General features: G+C 33.5%; 3 protein-coding genes across 3 annotated transcripts; 1 reads left to right on the top strand and 2 right to left on the bottom strand.

The window, feature by feature from the left end:
- Window positions 1-4,762: 4,762 nt before the first annotated feature.
- On the bottom strand, window positions 4,763-7,020 carry LOC107418399 (polygalacturonase 1 beta-like protein 3). Its single transcript, XM_060814088.1, has 2 exons — window positions 6,777-7,020; window positions 4,763-6,666 (listed from the first exon to the last, which is right to left on the bottom strand). Exons 1-2 carry the CDS (start codon window positions 6,834-6,836, stop codon window positions 4,822-4,824), a joined length of 1,905 nt encoding a protein of 634 aa, XP_060670071.1. The 5' UTR covers window positions 6,837-7,020; the 3' UTR covers window positions 4,763-4,821.
- Window positions 7,021-10,123: 3,103 nt separating this feature from the next.
- LOC132799144 (uncharacterized) lies at window positions 10,124-11,952 on the top strand. The gene is made up of 5 exons (XM_016016571.4): window positions 10,124-10,424; window positions 10,565-10,810; window positions 11,230-11,311; window positions 11,433-11,647; window positions 11,763-11,952. Exons 1-5 carry the CDS (start codon window positions 10,192-10,194, stop codon window positions 11,881-11,883), a joined length of 897 nt encoding a protein of 298 aa, XP_015872057.3. The 5' UTR covers window positions 10,124-10,191; the 3' UTR covers window positions 11,884-11,952.
- A 902-nt stretch (window positions 11,953-12,854) lies between these two features.
- On the bottom strand, window positions 12,855-15,077 carry LOC132799168 (polygalacturonase 1 beta-like protein 3). Its single transcript, XM_016027093.4, has 2 exons — window positions 14,870-15,077; window positions 12,855-14,758 (listed from the first exon to the last, which is right to left on the bottom strand). The coding sequence occupies exons 1-2, from the start codon at window positions 14,927-14,929 to the stop codon at window positions 12,914-12,916; spliced, it is 1,905 nt and encodes a 634-aa protein (XP_015882579.3). The 5' UTR covers window positions 14,930-15,077; the 3' UTR covers window positions 12,855-12,913.
- Window positions 15,078-18,242: the final 3,165 nt, after the last annotated feature.

The raw sequence follows: 18,242 nt of genomic DNA, 5'->3' as shown, positions 1-18,242 counted from the left end.
ATCAACATGGAGTGTTGCATATGCAAGTTGCAACTGGCAGCCACGGCCGGTGAGCTGCAAGAGAAGTATTCCAACTTTTTACTTCTTCTTTTTTTCTTGCTACTATCACATCCATATAACTCTCAAACTTTTTCTTTTTTGTTTTTTTGCTATCATGTCAAAAAAGGTTCATTTTTTTCCATTCGTATTAATATGCTGATCCTAGAAACCGTGATAGAAGACCAAAATAAATAAATAAATAAAGAGTTAAACACTCTTTTTTCTTTTTCTTTTTTAAAATTTTTATGCGAACATTTATTGGTGACCATGCAGCTTAATATATAAGATAATATTCACACAATGTGATTGGAGTTTTTTTTTTTTTTTTTTCAGCCAATAAATATAAACACATAATTGGATTTTGACACATATATACTAGTAATGATCTTTTGAAAATATATTTTTAATATAAAATGCAAACATATTGAAATGTTAAATATTAAAAATATTATTTTAATTAACGATTTAATTGAAATTTTAATTAGATAAATAACAATTTTTTAACACTTACTATTTTTTTTTAATATTTATACTCCTAGGAAATCAAAACGGTATATATGTCAATAATCATCAAATGTGGTTGGCATCTTTGATTTTTTTTTAAAAAAAATTATTATTTCTAAGATTATAAACAAGAATCGTATCCCAAATTTGAATCCATTACCTCAATAATAATAATATAATAATAATAACAAGTTGTTTGCTTTTATCTCAGCAAACAATAGGCAACGTAATCGTTGACACCCATGTCAGAAAATTAAAATTCAAAAAACATATTTCCTATTCATTTTGTGGCTAATGACGCACGTACTTAAATTTCTATCTATACACTATGTATTTCAAAGGATGACCACAAAAATATATATATCTACATATACCTAAGGATGGAATTAAAGACTTTGACCGTTACTTAATTTGCCATTAAAACAGCATTTTCTCCAAAACCCAAAAAAAAAAAAAAAAAAGAAGAAAAAAAGCATATTATACATACACACCCACACAATATTGCATGTTAGTACAGGTTAGAGATAATAATTCAAAGCAAAATAGCAACACATTCTTTCTATGCTGATATAATTAATTTTTAGAAAAAAGAAAAAAAAAGATGAAACTTCTTTTTAATATTTTTTTCCAATGGTATTGTACGTAACTGTATACAATTAAATCAATAAAGCTAGAGATTATACCAAATGATGTGGTCATCTTTAAGCAATTTTTAAGTTTACTCATCAATATTTGTTATATGAATTTTTAACTATTAATATATAGTCATATAATTATTCAATAAACATTTTGATATCTCTAATATTACTATAAATAAATATTATACAAAATACAAAATGTAAAAGCGCAAATGTTAACTTCTTCTTATTCTTTTCATTTTCTGTGGTTTCACTGATCAAACTAGAAGTTACCAAGGAACCATGCATAGCACTGAATAGGGAGTTCTTTATCGAAGAGGTAGGCAGTTTTTTTCATTTGAAAAGTAAGGCAAATTGTCAGTGTTCACAAAGTGGAAGTGCAGAAAATAAAGGAATTACACCAAATGTACAGTAATATTAATCAAGAAAATCATCAACATAGTTGTAGAGAATTTTTGGGGGGTTTGATTTAGGAAGGAGCCAAGAAAATAAATAAAATATTAAAAAATGATGAGACTTTTTAACCTTCTCGATGAGAAAAATTTGGTAGTATCAGACTTAGACAAATACTGAAGATCCCCAGCAGCTTCGTGTCTTGTGATCAAGGACTTTCTTGTTTTTTATGCTCTCCTTTCTTGTCCTTGACCAATTTTTCCATGGAGATGAGGATCATACTGAAGGCTTGATATTTTGCTTAGACCATGATTCATGGGCTAAACACTTTTAAAAACCTGAGCCCAATATCAATGGGATCCACCAGTTCCCTTTCAGGAGTAGAATGTCTCTCCGGTCAATAAGAAGAATAATAATAAGATTAGTAAATAATAGTAATAATAACAATAAAAGTAGTGCTATACACCGCAAACAACGTATTTATTAAAAATATATATTTTATTATTTAATTGATGAATTTAAATACAGATAAATAAATTTTTAAACGAATAAATATTATTAAATATAAATCAATCAAATAATAATATATATATTTTTTAATAATTTTATTGATAGAGTAGATAGGATTCGTAGAATTATTTTAATAATATATGTCTTTCATTTACAAAAACAAAAACAAAAATGAATATAATGTCTCTCTTCAACGAGGCCATTTAAGAAAGTTAAGACGAAGGAAGAGAAAAAAAACGTAAAGCTATTTTCTGAACATCTTGTAAAAAAAAAAAAATCAATCAAACAATTAAACAATTTTGAAATCAGTTTTCCAAAATAGAGAAGAAAATGAAGTGATACAACATCCTTAAAGTTAATTTCTTTTGAATATATGCGTCTCAATTTTTGTGATAACAAAAATTTTTACACAAATATGATACAATATGAACACAATATAATATGATGCATTATCAAATCTAAACAAATCACATTTCATTTAAACGCTATTCTAATAAATAATCACAAAAACTACTTTTTTAAAAGGCAAAATTTCATCTACACCTCTAAATTTTGATGAAAAATTTTTTAACATCCTGAAAGTTTGAAAGATCATCTCATATCTCTAGAAGTTTAGATAATTATCATTTACCCTTCTATAAGTCTATTACACCTTTCTGTGCCAATGTAAATATTGTATCATTATTCTAGTATTTACTATATGATAATGTACATTAAAAACTATCATTTATTGTTCATTTATTTATGTACTGATAAATAATATAATTAAAAAATAATAAATAAATGACAATTATTAATAAATATTATTATATAAAAATCATAAAACAAAGTTTTTATATTTTATTTTGAAATGAAGAGGTAAAATTGAGTTTCCAACAATGAATTTACTCAAAAATCAACTCCAAATGTAATAAATGATAATTTTTTTCAAATCTAATTTATAATTTTTCAAATCTCCCAAAACTTCAGATGAAAGTTTCGTTTTTGGAATCTCAAAAAAGAAACATGCTTCCAGAAGCAATGCCAAAATACAATATGTGGCCATTCTACCATGTGGACCCCATGTTTTGGCATGCCATCAAAGACAACAAAATCGTGCACTTTAACGATGATGATGTTGATGAGGATGAGGGTGCATGTTTCTTAAGGTGCACTCAAAGCTGCTACAAGCATCTCCGTAATGTATTGCTGTCTGCTTTCACTTTTGACAGTTGCACCAATCAATTTTTTACCCAAGCCCATCAAAAGCATTTTTTTTTTTTTTCTTTTTTTTGGTAAATCCATCAAAAGCATTTCTATTCCTCTAGCAAACAACCCCAATGCATTTTTTATTATTATTAATATATATATTTTTTCATGATATGCTTTTGGTTCAACCCCCTTTCTTTATGCCTTGAAATGGGTGTTTGTATTGTGTGCTTTTATGATCCATTATTATTAACTATTGGATATACAAATATATATATATATATATATTCTTTGATTCAAAAAGTTTAGTGTATATCTTTTCTTCCAAGCAAATTTAGAAATTTTGAAAATGTTAGTCGCTCATGATAAATTAATAGCGAAATGTTGGGTCTACATTTGTGCAATCTTTTATATGTCCTTTTTTTTTTTAATTTTTTAATATGTCCTTTGAGTATGTATGACTTTCTACTTTTTAGTTTGTTAAAGGGAAAGGTAATAGGAAAATCGATATTTTGACTGCTATTGATTTTTGATTATGACAATGGACCCTGGGAGTATTCAAACTCTATTGGCATTCTAGCTAACAAGACAGAACATATGCACCATATTGTTGTTTCTATCTTGCATTCCAGTGGTAGTATCACTTTGACATTTTTATGGTAATCTATTTAAAATGTTATAAATAATTAAGAGAAGTTAATTCAATCAGTAAATTATTTACATTTATAATTAAAAAGTTGTAGACTTATTTAGAAGTGAAATTATATTTAAGGTATTTTATTTCATATCTCTTGAACTCTTAAAAAATAAAAATACACTTTATATTTATAAATTACTAATCATAAAACAAATATATACATATACATCTATATTCATAGATTCTGTAGGACAATCATGGTATATGGAAGATTCTTTAATCTCCTTTAGTTAGAATGTATCTCCATGCTCCAATGTTAAAGTTGGTTTTAAATGTGTAAAATATACAAATTATTTATATTTAAATTTTCTCTATTATATCTTTTTGAAAAGATAATAATAATAGTTAGGTATTTATTTACTTAACATTTAAATTCTGAATTTGATAAGACTTTGAACCAAAAAAATAAATAAATTCTCAGCCTTCAATTTTACATATGTCCATGAAAGAAAACAAATTCATTACTGTTTCTTTGTTTTCATACTAGTGTTTTGGTATATATAATTCTCCATCATGGACGTAATATACTAACACGTTATATTAAATTACAGTAATTTATAATTGCAAAGTATACAAAATGAATAATTTGAATTCAATAATTATGGCCACGAGGTGTACATGTTTAAACATTATGACAATGATTGGTTAACATGCTACATAGAAAATAAAAGTATTACAACATGCTTTTCTGACCTTTAAAAAACAAAGGAAGAAAACATTATGCAAAAGCAAACAGACGCAGCCTTTTTTCTTTCTTTTTTTTATTTTTTTTAAAAATTTTTTTATCTCTCTCTCTCTCTCTCTCTCTCTCTCTCACCTTAAGCTGCAAAAAACCAATTTCTATCTTCATCATTAATCAGTCGTTGTCCACGACATGTCGTTTTCAAATATCCAATGGCAGACTTCGATTTGTCCCGGACTGGATCCCAATGCCACGAAAGCACCGTGCAATGGGCTCCACGATGACGTGTCAAGATGACAGATGGCTACACCGTGATTGATCTTCATGTTGCTCATTGCATCATGAATGTCGGCCTCATAGACTCTAACTCTCGGCACCGAGTGGCAATAATACAATAAGTACGGGTACAGACTTTGATGACACGAAACCGATTTCGTAACGTTTCCACCGTTGACTCCTTTGACTTTTCCGATCATCACCTTTCGCTTTGACCCGTTTACGTTCGCTGTGGTTCGTACCACCACATTACGGCCCAAGACCGTGACGGCGAAATCGACCATATCTTCAAGCGAACCAACGCATCGTTTCGTCTCTCCACGGCTCGGGCTTCTCTCACACTCGGTCAGCGCGTTGGTTATCACGCGCTGCATGGCCGAGTTCTCTCGCGCGTCGAAGATTTCGTTAAGCTCCGAAATCTTCGATGTCGAAAACGGTAATTTCGACAGGATAGTTCGGGGCAAAAACGACCTTTTGGGCATTCTGTCTCTAATGTCCGGCATGACCATCACTTTTCCTTGCTTCAATTCAGACTCTCTGAAGAATTTGCCCGGTTCAACTCGTTTATTCACGAATCTACCACTCTCTTTCACTGCCGCTTGAGTACTGAAATTGTTGTATTCTGAGAATGTGAGACCCTTTTTGTTATAGTCTTTGAATGTGCGACCCAAACTGTAGGATTGGAACCCGACTGTGGTCCGACCCACCGACCCTTTCCCGTACTCTTTGAACGAATCGTTCCCGAGGCTGAACGATTTCCCGTAGTTCACGAAACTCACTTTCCCAGAATTCGAATTCCTCGCGTAGGACTGAAACGAATCGTCGCCGACGTTCGCTCCGTTCCTATAATTCGAGAAGCTATCGATCCCTGAATTCCCGCCAAGCCCGTAGCCTTTGAAATTGCTATGCGGGTTGTTACCCAACAACCCGTATCCCTTAAACGAATCGTTCGCTCCATTTCCGGACTCTCCGTAGCCGGTGAAGCCCGATCCGACTATGTTGGCATTCTCGGCGTAGCCGATGAACTCGCTCGGATCGCCATTGCCGTTCTTTCCGTAGCTAATGAACGTTTCGGAACCCGAATTGGTATCGTCGCTATAGGTCGCGAAATTCAATCTGTGACCTTTAGCGTCGGAATCGTAGGAAGTGAACTGGAGATTCGGAACATTGACTCGCCGGTGGTAGTTGCTGAACTCGCCGGAACCACCGGTGGATTGGGATCCGTAAGCGGCGAAATCGGCGGTGGCTACGTTGGAATCGGTAGCGTAGTTGGTGAATTGCTCGGCGTGGGACGTTGAGCTTCGGCTGTACTTCTTGAAGGAGTCGTTGGGCGAGTTCAACCCATCGGAATAGTTCTTGAACGAGTCGGCACCGCCACGTCGGGAACTTCCATACTCGGCGAAGTTCTTGTTGGAATAGACGGCGAAATTAGAGTCTCTGCCACCACCACCTGCGCTGCCACTATGCGGTTTTTCGGCGGACTCATGGTCATCGAAAGAGCAGAAGAGATTGGCTAATGAACAGAAGGAATGGATATATGAAGAAAGCGAGTTGTGAAATGTTAGGTTAGCGAAGAAAGTTGAATCGATTGCGTTGAGAGGAGAAGCTTTGGAGATGAGGAAACCCGGTGGTTCGGGTCGGGAATCCGAAATGTGCCTGTTCCAGTAGCGAATAGCGTAGGCTTTGGGCGAGAATGGGTTGGTCTGAGGCCCACGATAAATGTCTCTGGCTGGTGAAACCTGAAAAAGAAGAAAACAAACAGTGTTAAATCATGAAAAAAAAAGAAAAAAAAAAAGCATTTGATGAAGAAGAAGACATGGAAAGTGTCTGGTTAATTAATCTTTTTTACATTGAGAGACGAGAGAATGAAGAAGACGAAGTAGAAGAAAAGCAGGAAATGAACGTTCATGTTTCTGTGAGCTGGTGAAAGTGAAAACAGAGAGCCAAAAAATAAAAGAAGGGACTTGTTGGAAGATGGTGAGAAAATTAGCTCCTTTTATGAATTGTCACCTCGAGTATTCTTTTCTTTAACCTTACATTTTATTTATTCACTTTATTTTTTTTTAGCTTTACAAAAAGTGCATATGTCTTGGATGGTTGAATTATAAATCACTTTTTTTATTTGAATTTTTTTAAAAAAATATATCTTTTTGTACGGAGTGGAAACCTGGATTTGTAAAATTAATGACAGAGATAACGAATCAGAATTGAATATTATTAGAGTGGTTAGAACTTGTTGTTCAAGTTGAAATATTAAAATTATAAAATAAGTGAGATTTTGAATAGGAAGCTTTTTATAGAAGACCGTGATAAAATTTTGGGTGTTAACAAATAAATAAATACAATTTGGTTATACTATATTTGACTTTAAAACTTTTATTATATCATTGTAGAATGATTTAACCGCTATTGGATTATATACCAAAGTAAAGTAGTATTATTAGATTTTTAAAATATAAAATGGCAAAGAGAGAGTTCGTCAGGAGGTAGTGGGTTTCCTTTTTCAGTTTTAGCACACAACACAGTGTCTTTGTTTCAGATGGGAAAGTGGAAATCAGAATTTTTTTTTTTCTTTTTCTATGAAGTGGAAAATAGAGGCATACATCATTATTATTATTATTTTCATAACAAAAAAAGTCATTCTTGAGAGCACATTTCATATCAAATAGCTAAGCATGCACAAAATGCAGAGTTTTTTTTTTTTTTTTTTTTCATAGTTGTATTACAGAATGAGATAGACAATATATATATATATATATATAAAATAAGGACAATATAATAAAAAAGGTCTTGCTAAATCCAAGAGAGCTTCCAAGCGATAGAAAAGTGCTTAGAAAAGTGCTTCGTTTTTTACTTTAGTGAGGCACTTGATGCCCACTCAACTAGTAAGGCGTGCGTTTAGGTTACTCGATGTCCCTGCTACCTTGAACTTAGTAGCCGCTCATGCTTGGCTTTCACATACATCCATTCAAATGTTATAAATGCCTCTATTTTATATGATAAGGGTTTATATATCCACTTAGAATAATGTGTTTACTTTGAAGTTTTTTAGGATATCATCCCAATTAATTAGTTAAAATTAAAATTTTAGTCTGACAAATGATAATGTTTAGGATTTGATACATCTATAATAAGTTTTCAGCATTAAGTAAGAATTATATGTTATCCAATCAATTAAAATTAAGTACTTTTTTTTTTCTTACAGAGTATATAATAATTAAATTTAATAATGAAAAATCATACTATAAAGCAAAAACAACAATAATAACATCGACTAACTAAACTTTCCGATAAAGAAATGAGTAAAGCCATTTGAACCCATTAACGATGATTACAATTAAATCTATGGAGATATGGCAGTAATTAATTCAATTTTAGTTAATTTATTTTTTATTTTTAATATTAAAAATTTAAATAAAAAAATAAACTTTTTTATGATAGTTTATTGAAATTCCATATTAGCAATAAGATGAAAGTAAACTCTTTTATGACAGTCTATTGAAATTCTATATATGTAAGAATATAAAACACATTGCGAGAAGTCATAATTATTGATGAGGAGTCATAATTATTGATAAATAGTATTTTTTTTTTTTAAAGAAAAAGAAAAGAAGAAAAACTGGATCAGATTTGAGATAGGTGAGATAAAAATAAATTTAAAAACAGTCAATCATTTCATCCATATAATTGTACTTTAGTTTTTAAAATATTTCTTTTTACACTTGAGTCTCTAAATTTCAATTTATGACACATATTTTGTTCTTAAACTATTATCAATGAAATTTTCAACAATTTCAATGCACTTAAGGCATTTATTATTACAATAAAAAGTTGTAAAAGAAGATGACTACACAAAACCTCTCCATATTGGTCAATTATCTTAAAATTACTAACAATAATTTAAAAATTATAATATGTTAAATGTTAATATTGAAAGTTTAAAATATAAATTTTGTTATAAAAATATTGAAAAGTATTGAATATTTAAAAAATTCATAAAAAATAATAAAAACGTATTTAAAAAAAATTTTGTTGAAATTTTATTATTAGTTTAATTAATTAACTAATTAACAAATTTATTATAAAAACTGTAAAAATATTGAATATATATTTTTTAATTAATTTAATTTATAGTAAGCGGTAATAATAATAAATAAATTATTATTAATAAAAATATGCAAATATATATAAATATATATTTAATAAAATTGTTTATTAATTAAGATAAAAAAATTATTATAACTACATTTTATTTCATAAATATAATCTCAATACTCATAAAATTCTTAATTAATTTAAAATTATTGATATTTTTTTCGTTTTTATTTTGAAATATAAAATGTAAAAAATAATTATTAAAAGATATATTTCCTTAATAAATTTTCATATAATTATTAATATGTCATCTATAAAAATTTTGTATTAAATATAATTATTCTTAATATTTAATATAATATATTCTATTATTTTTTTATTTTTATTTATTTAATATTATTAATTTAAATGCTATCAAAATTTTATATAATATTATATTTTCATGTTATTAATTTTATATTATTAATTTTTATTTTTATATAATCAATTATTAATTTATAATTATAGAATTCTAATGAATTTATTTTATATAAAATGTATAGTAAGTATATATATATATTATTAATAAATAGAACCTATCAAACTTATTAAATATGGTTTTTTCTGTTTTATTTATATAATTAAATATTTAAAAAATAATAAAAAAGTAAAAAAAAAATTATTACTAAAGTTAATTTTATAAAATAATTTACTAATTAATAATGATATTTTTGAATATTTAAAAAAAAAACTGCACAAATATTTTTGAAATTTTAAAAGTTTATATAAAATTTTTTGAAATATTGATAAATATTATAAATTTTTTAACCAAATTATTAAAAATTTAATAAAAATATTTTTAAAAAAAATTTAGATAAAATTTCAAAATATTGATAAATATATAAAAATTATATTAATTTTATTTGAAATCTAAATTTTCATTATGCCTTTTTGGAAAAATAAAAAGTTTAAAATAATTTCAAAAAACAAAAAAAATTTCGATATTTAATTCTTCCCCCTCCTCACGCTTCCGCGATCAGTCTTGGAAACACATTGCAATATTGATGGAGTCGTTGTTGCCGTTTATGCCTACGACACGTCGCTGAACCTGTTATAAAAATCAAAGAAATCCGAGTAAGAAAACGGTGAAGAAAAAAAACCAAAGAAGGTGTTGTTAGCCCCCCGCCAAAATGCTCGCCACTTGTTGTTCCTCCGCTACTCCTCCAAACCCATCTTTGCCTCCATTAACAATAACACCCAACAATGTCTGCAATTCATTCATACCCATTAATCGCCGCAACCTCCTTTCTCTACTCACTCTTTCTACGACCCACTTCTCCGATTTTGCTTTCAAACCCATTTCACTCCCTGTGGCTTCTGCTCGTGGCCTCTTTCAGATGCCCCCCGTTCGCCTCACCAACCGGTAATTCAGTCAATAAGCTTTCTTTTGCTTAAATTATTGTTCGGTTGCTGAAAAAAATGGTGAAAAAGAAAGTGGGATTTTGTGGGTTGTTCTAGTAAAAATAGAAACTTGACCTTTTGTTGTGTTTTGGAAAAAAAAAGGTATTTTCTGGTGAGAGCTGGGGAGTCTGAATTCGAGAGCTTGGGGATTATTAATACGAATCCCGTTGCCAAAACTTCTGTGGATAGTGGGTTATCAGAGAAAGGGAAGAAGCAGACATTGAAAGCAGCTCTTGAGTTGAAAACTAGAGGTGCTTGTGCAAGGAACTGTTGGATATGGCCCTCTATTACTCAGAGAGCTTACCAGGCTGCTGAGATCATTGCTTCTGTTAATGGGATTAGCCGAAGGTCTGCCATTTTAGTATCCAGTTGTTTTAATAGGTTCAAGTATACAAAGAAATATGAATTTTGTTGAAATAGAAAACAGTTTTCATTTTTTTTTTTTCCAGACTGGTTGTTGGGCATAAAACCATTACTTGTAGTAGTAAATCTGGTTGTTGATCATTTCTAGGAAGATAACAGAACTTGTAATATTTCAAAACCAGAAATTTGGTCAAATGATGTTTGGTTGACTTGAGTCAACTGTTTTCTACAATTTGTTAACATCCATAGAAAGGCCAACCTGCTAATTCGAAATTTTGGTCTAATTTTAAAGGCCAATCCAGGATGATATAAGCATATTACAAATCTATTGATTTATTATATTTGCTTTGATATCCAAAATTTGGAAAATTTTCTGCCATAATTGTCAATTTTTATTGTTGTAGCTATATTGTCCCAGAGTATAGCTTTCTGGATGCTCGTGGATTGGGAGCCTATGAAGGGAAGAGCTTGGAATCCGTTTTAGAAGTAATTTATTTATTATGTACCTTTTAAACTATCATAGTGTATATTGAATATCTCGTTAAACTCTACCAAGTGGGGTTGCCATCTACAATCATCATTTAATTGTGTGAGAAATATACCTCAGGTTTATGCATCAGACAGTATTTCTCCAAACACAAAGCCACCTCCTATTGATGATGGAACCCCAAATGAGGGTGTTGCGGATGTATTTGTTCGTGTAACACAGCTCATGTCTATTCTTGAGACCCAGTATTCAGGTGATACTGTGGTTATTGTCTCGCCAGATTCTGACAATTTGACAATCCTCCAAGCTGGTCTAATTGGACTTGATCTGCGAAGGTAGTTTATATCAACTTGGCCTACTGTTATTGTTGTGTCATGGATCCCTATTTATCAGTCAACCATTACAAAGCATACATTTCAAGGTTATTTTAACATGGATTTTCAATTCCAGGCATACAGAACTTTCTTTTGCCCCTGGAGAAGTCAGATTTGTTGATACAAGTAGCATACCTGCTTACAAGCAACCTGCATCTGCTGTATATAAGTGTTTTAATCCACCAAATTGTAACTAAAATTATTTCTTCTCATGTTATAAAAACTCAATCATGTACCCCTTCAATGTTAATTGTTTATAATCATCACCCTTGGCCCTTGTCTTTATCTATAAAATATCTTGCATATATAAAACAATTTTATCATACCGCTACTTTTTTCCCTGAAATGGAAGAAAAAAGGCTTGTAGAATTTCCTCGACAAACTTCGGAGCACATATTCATGCTACAGCTGTTAGTCCTCAGTACAACCATGACCTTAGTCTATTCTTGGTGCTCTGTTGTGGTTTATCTGTTATAAGGTGATTTTTAATGTTATGGCTCCTCAAAATCTTCAGTTTCTGAGACTTTGTTTAGTAGCTCGTAGTCTATTACTCTTCAGTTTACTGAGGTATAACCAAACTAACGCTGATAATGTGCCTTGTCTTTGTGTGCTATTGACTTGTCTTTGATGTTATTACTTGTTTAAGTTGTAACATAGTTAATTAAATGGTGTTCTTAATTTCTTCATTTAAAGATGCAGACAATATATGATTGCTAGAAACTCCGTCCTTTGAAGGCTTCCCTTATGACTTCTGACACGACGAGTTTTGTGATGGAGCGTCTTATCCATTACCGTTTTGTTATTCAAAAACCTTCTGATTTCATTTCTTTGATCATGGTCACATTCTAGGCGTAGAACATCTTGTTTTGTGCTTGCAAAAACAAGAAGTTGGAATTAGCATTCAAGTTGCAAAGAAAGTCATATGCTGATATTTGTTTTCTGAAGTAAGGTCATCTTCTAATATGCATTTAGTTATCATGTTTTGCATGTGTTTTAAGTAATATATGTGGCATATGAGCTGGTAGCCATGGCAAGCATACCAGGTCCGCTCAAAGGAGCTCCCTTAGGGAAAAAGGAAGAAAACATTATGCAAAAGCAAACCGACGCAGCCTTTTTTCTTTCTTTTTTTATTATTTTTTTAAATTTTTTTTATATCTCTCTCTCTCTCTCTCTCTCTCTCTCTCTCTCTCAACTTAAGCTGCAAAAAACCAATTTCTATCTTCATCATTAATCAGTCGTTGTCCACGACATGTCGTTTTCAAATATCCAATGGCAGACTTCGATTTGTCCCGGACTGGATCCCAATGCCACGAAAGCACCGTGCAATGGGCTCCACGATGACGTGTCAAGATGACAGATGGCTACACCGTGATTGATCTTCATGTTGCTCATTGCATCATGAATGTCGGCCTCATAGACTCTAACTCTCGGCACCGAGTGGCAATAATACAATAAGTACGGGTACAGACTTTGATGACACGAAACCGATTTCGTAACGTTTCCACCGTTGACTCCATTGACTTTTCCGATCAACACGTTTCGCTTTGACCCGTTTACGTTCGCTGTGGTTCGTACCACCACATTACGGCCCAAGACCGTGACGGCGAAATCGACCATATCTTCGAGCGAACCAACGCATCGTTTCGTCTCTCCACGGCTCGGGCTTCTCTCACACTCGGTCAGCGCGTTGGTTATCACGCGCTGCATGGCCGAGTTTTCTCGCGCGTCGAAGATTTCGTTAAGCTCCGAAATCTTCGATGTCGAAAACGGTAATTTCGACAGGATAGTTCGGGGCAAAAACGACCTTTTGGGCATTCTGTCTCTAATGTCCGGCATGACCATCACATTTCCTTGCTTCAATTCAGACTCTCTGAAGAATTTGCCCGGTTCCACTCGTTTATTCACGAATCTACCACTCTCTTTCACTGCCGCTTGAGTACTGAAATTGTTGTATTCTGAGAATGTGAGACCCTTTTTGTTATAGTCTTCGAATGTGCGACCCAAACTGTAGGATTGGAACCCGACTGTGGTCCGACCCACCGACCCTTTCCCGTACTCTTGGAACGAATCGCTCCCGCGGTTGATCGATTTCCCGTAGTTCACGAAACTCACTTTCCCAGAATTCGAATTCCTCGCGTAGGAATGAAACGAATCGTCGCCGACGTTCGCTCCGTTCCGATAATTCGAGAAGCTATCGATCCCTGAATTCCCGCCAAGCCCGTAGCCTTTGAAATTGCTATACGGGACGTTACCCGACAACCCGTATCCCTTAAACGAATCGTGCGCTCGATTTCCGGACTCTCCGTAGCCGGTGAAGAACGACCTGACTATGTTGGCCTTCTCGGCATAGCCGATGAACTCGCTCGGATCGCCATTGCCGTTCTTTCCGTAGCTAATGAACGTTTCGGGACCCGTATTGCTATCGTTGTTATAGGTCGCGAAATTCAATCTGTGACCTTTAGCGTCGGAATCGTAGGAAGTGAACTGGAGATTCGGAACATTGACTCGCCGGTAGTAGTTGCTGAACTCGCCGGAACCACCGGTGGATTGGGATCCGTAAGCGGCGAAATCGGCGGTGGCTACGTTGGAATTGGTTGCGTAGTTGGTGAATTGCTCGGCGTGGGACGTTGAGCTGCGGCTGTAGTTCTTGAAGGAGTCGTTGGGCACGTTCAACCCATCGGAATAGTTCTTGAACGAGTCGGCACCGCCACGTCGGGAACTTCCATACTCGGCGAAGTTCTTGTTGGAATAGACGGCGAAATTAGAGTCTCTGCCACCACCACCTGCGCTGCCACTATGCGGTTTTTCGGCGGACTCATGGTCATCGAAAGAGCAGAAGAGATTGGCTAATGAACAGAAGGAATGGATATATGAAGAAAGCGAGTTGTGAAATGTAAGGTTAGCGAAGAAAGTTGAATCGATTGCGTTGAGAGGAGAAGCTTTGGAGATAAGGAAACCGGGTGGTTCGGGTCGGGGATCCGAAATGTGCCTGTTCCAGTAGCGAATAGCGCAGGCTTTGGGCGAGAATGGGTTGGTCTGAGGCCCACGATCAATGTCTCTGGCTGGTGAAACCTGAAAAAGAAGAAAACAAACAGTGTTAAATCATGAAAAAAAAAAAGAAAAAAAAAAGCATTTGATGAAGAAGAAGACATGGAAAGTGTCTGGTTAATTAATCTTTTTTACATTGAGAGACGAGATAATGAAGAAGACGAAGTAGAAGAAAAGCAGGAAATGAACGTTCATGTTTCTGTGAGCTGGTGAAAGTAAAAACAGAGAGCCAAAAAATAAAAGAAGGGACTTGTTGGAAGATGGTGAGAAAATTAGCTCCTTTTATGAATTGTCACCTCGAGTATTCTTTTCTTTAACCTTACATTTTATTTATTCACTTTATATTTTTTTTAGCTTTACAAAAAGTGCATATGTCTTGGATAGTTGATTATAAATCACTTTTTTTATTTGATTTTTTTAAAAAAAATATATCTTTTTGTACGGAGTGGAAACCTGGATTTGTAAAATCAATCACAATAACGAATCAGAATTGAATATTATTAGAGTGGTTAGAATTTGGTGTTCAAGTTGAAATATTAAAATTATAAAATAAGTGAGATTTTAAATAGGAAGCTTTTTATAGAAGACCGTGATAAAATTTTGGGTGTTAACAAATAAATAAATACAATTTGGTTATACTATATTTGACTTTAAAACTTAATGCCCACTCAACTAGTAAGGCGTGCGTTTAGGTTACACAATGTCTCTGCTACCTTAATGCCCCTTAATGCCCACTCAACTAAGTAAGGCGTGCGTTTAGGCACTTGATTTAACCGTTATTGGATTATATTGTTAGAAATTTTATGTATCTAAATATAAATAATAAATTACATAAATCATAAATTATTAACCTTCAAACGCAGCAATTGATAAATTAGATCTTTAATCCTGCAAAATAGAAACAACGTAAAATAGTGCCTATGGACACACTACTCTCAAACCACTCTCAGATTTCTGAAAACCCTAATCTCCAAATACTGTATGGTATATTCTTAATGTCTGCTTGCCCTAGACCCTTTAAATAGCCTTGCAAGTCAAACTTATCCATTAATTTTGACACTAATAAAATAATAATAATTTGATAATATAATTATACTAGGAAAAATATGGATAAGTCAATGGGCTTATAAAGAGAGTTGGTCCTCCAGTCTAATGGGCCAACTGGAGTCTTATAGAGAGTGTGTGACCAAGGATCCTACTACAAAATAATAAAATAAGTCAGTCCCATTAATGGCATAAATAGGCCCTGTAAATGATTAATTGATTATGCCAAGTCCACAAATATTAATTTAATTCAACATATATACCAAAATAAAGTAGTATTATTAGATTTTTAAAATATAAAATGGCAAAGAGAGAGTTCGTCAGGAGGTAGTGGGTTTCCTTTTTCAGTTTTAGCACATAACACAGTGTCTTTGTTTCAGATGGGAAAGTGGAAATCAGAATTTTTTTTTTCTTTTTCTATGAAGTGGAAAATAGAGGCATACATTATTATTATTATTATTTTGATAACAAAAAAAGCCATTCTTGAGAGCACATTTCATATCAAATAGCTAAGCATGCACAAAATGCAGAGTTTTTTTTTTTTTTTTTCATGGTTGTATTACAGAATGAGAGAGACAATATATATATATATATATATATATAATAAGGACAATATAATAAAAAAGGTCTTGCTAAATCCAAGATAGCTTCCAAGTGATAGAAAAGTGCTTCGTTTTTGACTTTAGTGAGGCACTTGATGCCCACTCAACTAGTAAGGCGTGCGTTTAGGTTACTCGAGACAACTTTAGTGAGGCACTTGATGCCCACTCAACTAGTAAGGCGTGCGTTTAGGTTACTCGATGTCTCTGCTACCTTGATGCCCACTCAACTAGTAAGGCGTGCGTTTAGGCACTTGATTTAACCGTTATTAGATTATATTGTTAGAAATTTTATGAATCTAAATATACATAATAAATTTCATAAATCATAAATTATTAACCTCCAAATGCAGCCATTGATAAATTAGATCTTTAATCCTGCAAAATAGAAACAACATAAAGTAGTGCCTATGGACACACTATTCTCAAACCACTCTCAGATTTCTGAAAACCTTAATCTCCAAATACTGTATGGTATATTCTTAATGTCTGCTTGCCCTAGACCCTTTAAATAGTCTCTGCATGTAACACCCCGTCCCGAACCATGTCGGAATTTTTGCACGTTGACCGAGGTTGACTGTTGGCCGTTGACCAAGGGGGTCAAAAGTTGACTTTTTGATCTGGTTGGAATTCTAGGTTGACTGAGGTACCGTTACGAAGTACACGTTGGTACGAGTTCGTAGACTGATAGCACGTTGAAAACGGAGCTACGGTTTGAAAGTTTTGGGCAAAACAAGTTGCGGTCCAAACTGTCCAAGGGGTGCCGGAGTTGACTTTTTATTCATGCAAGGTTGAGCTTTGACTCATGCATGGTTGTGAAGTGCTCGTCGATACGAGTCCGTAGACTAGCGGCACGTCCGATTTGGACATGTGGTTTGAAAGTTATCGACCTGTAAAGTTTTTCAAATACTGTATTATTTTAATATTATTTTTTTACACGTATAACGATGTGCCACGTGTGACTTAATGAAGGTGACCATGTGTCACCATGTTGAGAAGCCACATGTCAACCAGGTGTAAAAATCAAGTTATTTTAATTATTATTTTAAATAATAATATTTTTTATTTAATTATTTTTATTTTTCCTTTTTCCTTTTCTTTTCTTTTTCTTTTTTTCTTTTTCCTTCTTCTTCCCTGAGCCCCAAAGACAAAATATGCAGAAAATTTTTTCTCCCTTTCTCTCTCCTTTGACTCTCTTCCTCTCCCTGTTTGACCGGCGTTTCGCCGGATTTCAATCCCCAGAATGCTACACGCGCCGGCCACCGTCCAAGCTCGCGACCTCACGACCTCGGCCACCAAGTTTCCCGGCCAGCCGCCGCCGGACGCGCCCAGATCGGGCCGGCGAAGTCGCGGCGGTGAGGAGAAATTTTTCCGGCGATTCTCACCGTTTCCGACCAACCCAGCCCGTCCCATATCTTTATCCCACTATTTTCGACCCCTCTGAGTCCATTTCCGGGGTTAGTTTGCCCAAAATTCCCACCGTTTGAAAGATCCCTCAAGATCAAAACCAGCCGAAGCTTCCCGACCAAATTCCGGCCACCTTCGGCGGAATTGGGGTCGATGGAGACCGGATTTGTGATCCTCGTCCCACAAGCTTTGATTCGGTATATCATTCGCCTATTTTGGTTAAAGTTTGTGTTTGACCCCCCGGGTACAGGGTATTATTTACCCGAATAAAATATTAATTTATTTGACTGTCTGTGAATTTTGTTCTAGGAGCACCGGTGAGTCGTGGAATTGATCCCATGGTGGATCTTAGGATTATTGCGTGCTCCAGGTGAGTGACCCACCTTTAAAAATATTTTTGGGATAATTAATTGTATTTATGTGGTATTAATTTGATATCTGTAATTTGTGCTCATGTG

Source organism: Ziziphus jujuba, chromosome 2 (assembly GCF_031755915.1).
Source record: "Ziziphus jujuba cultivar Dongzao chromosome 2, ASM3175591v1".
Taxonomy (NCBI): domain Eukaryota; kingdom Viridiplantae; phylum Streptophyta; class Magnoliopsida; order Rosales; family Rhamnaceae; genus Ziziphus; species Ziziphus jujuba.
The sequence above is the reverse complement of the archived record's forward strand: the minus strand, read 5'-3'. Positions and strand labels throughout refer to the sequence as shown.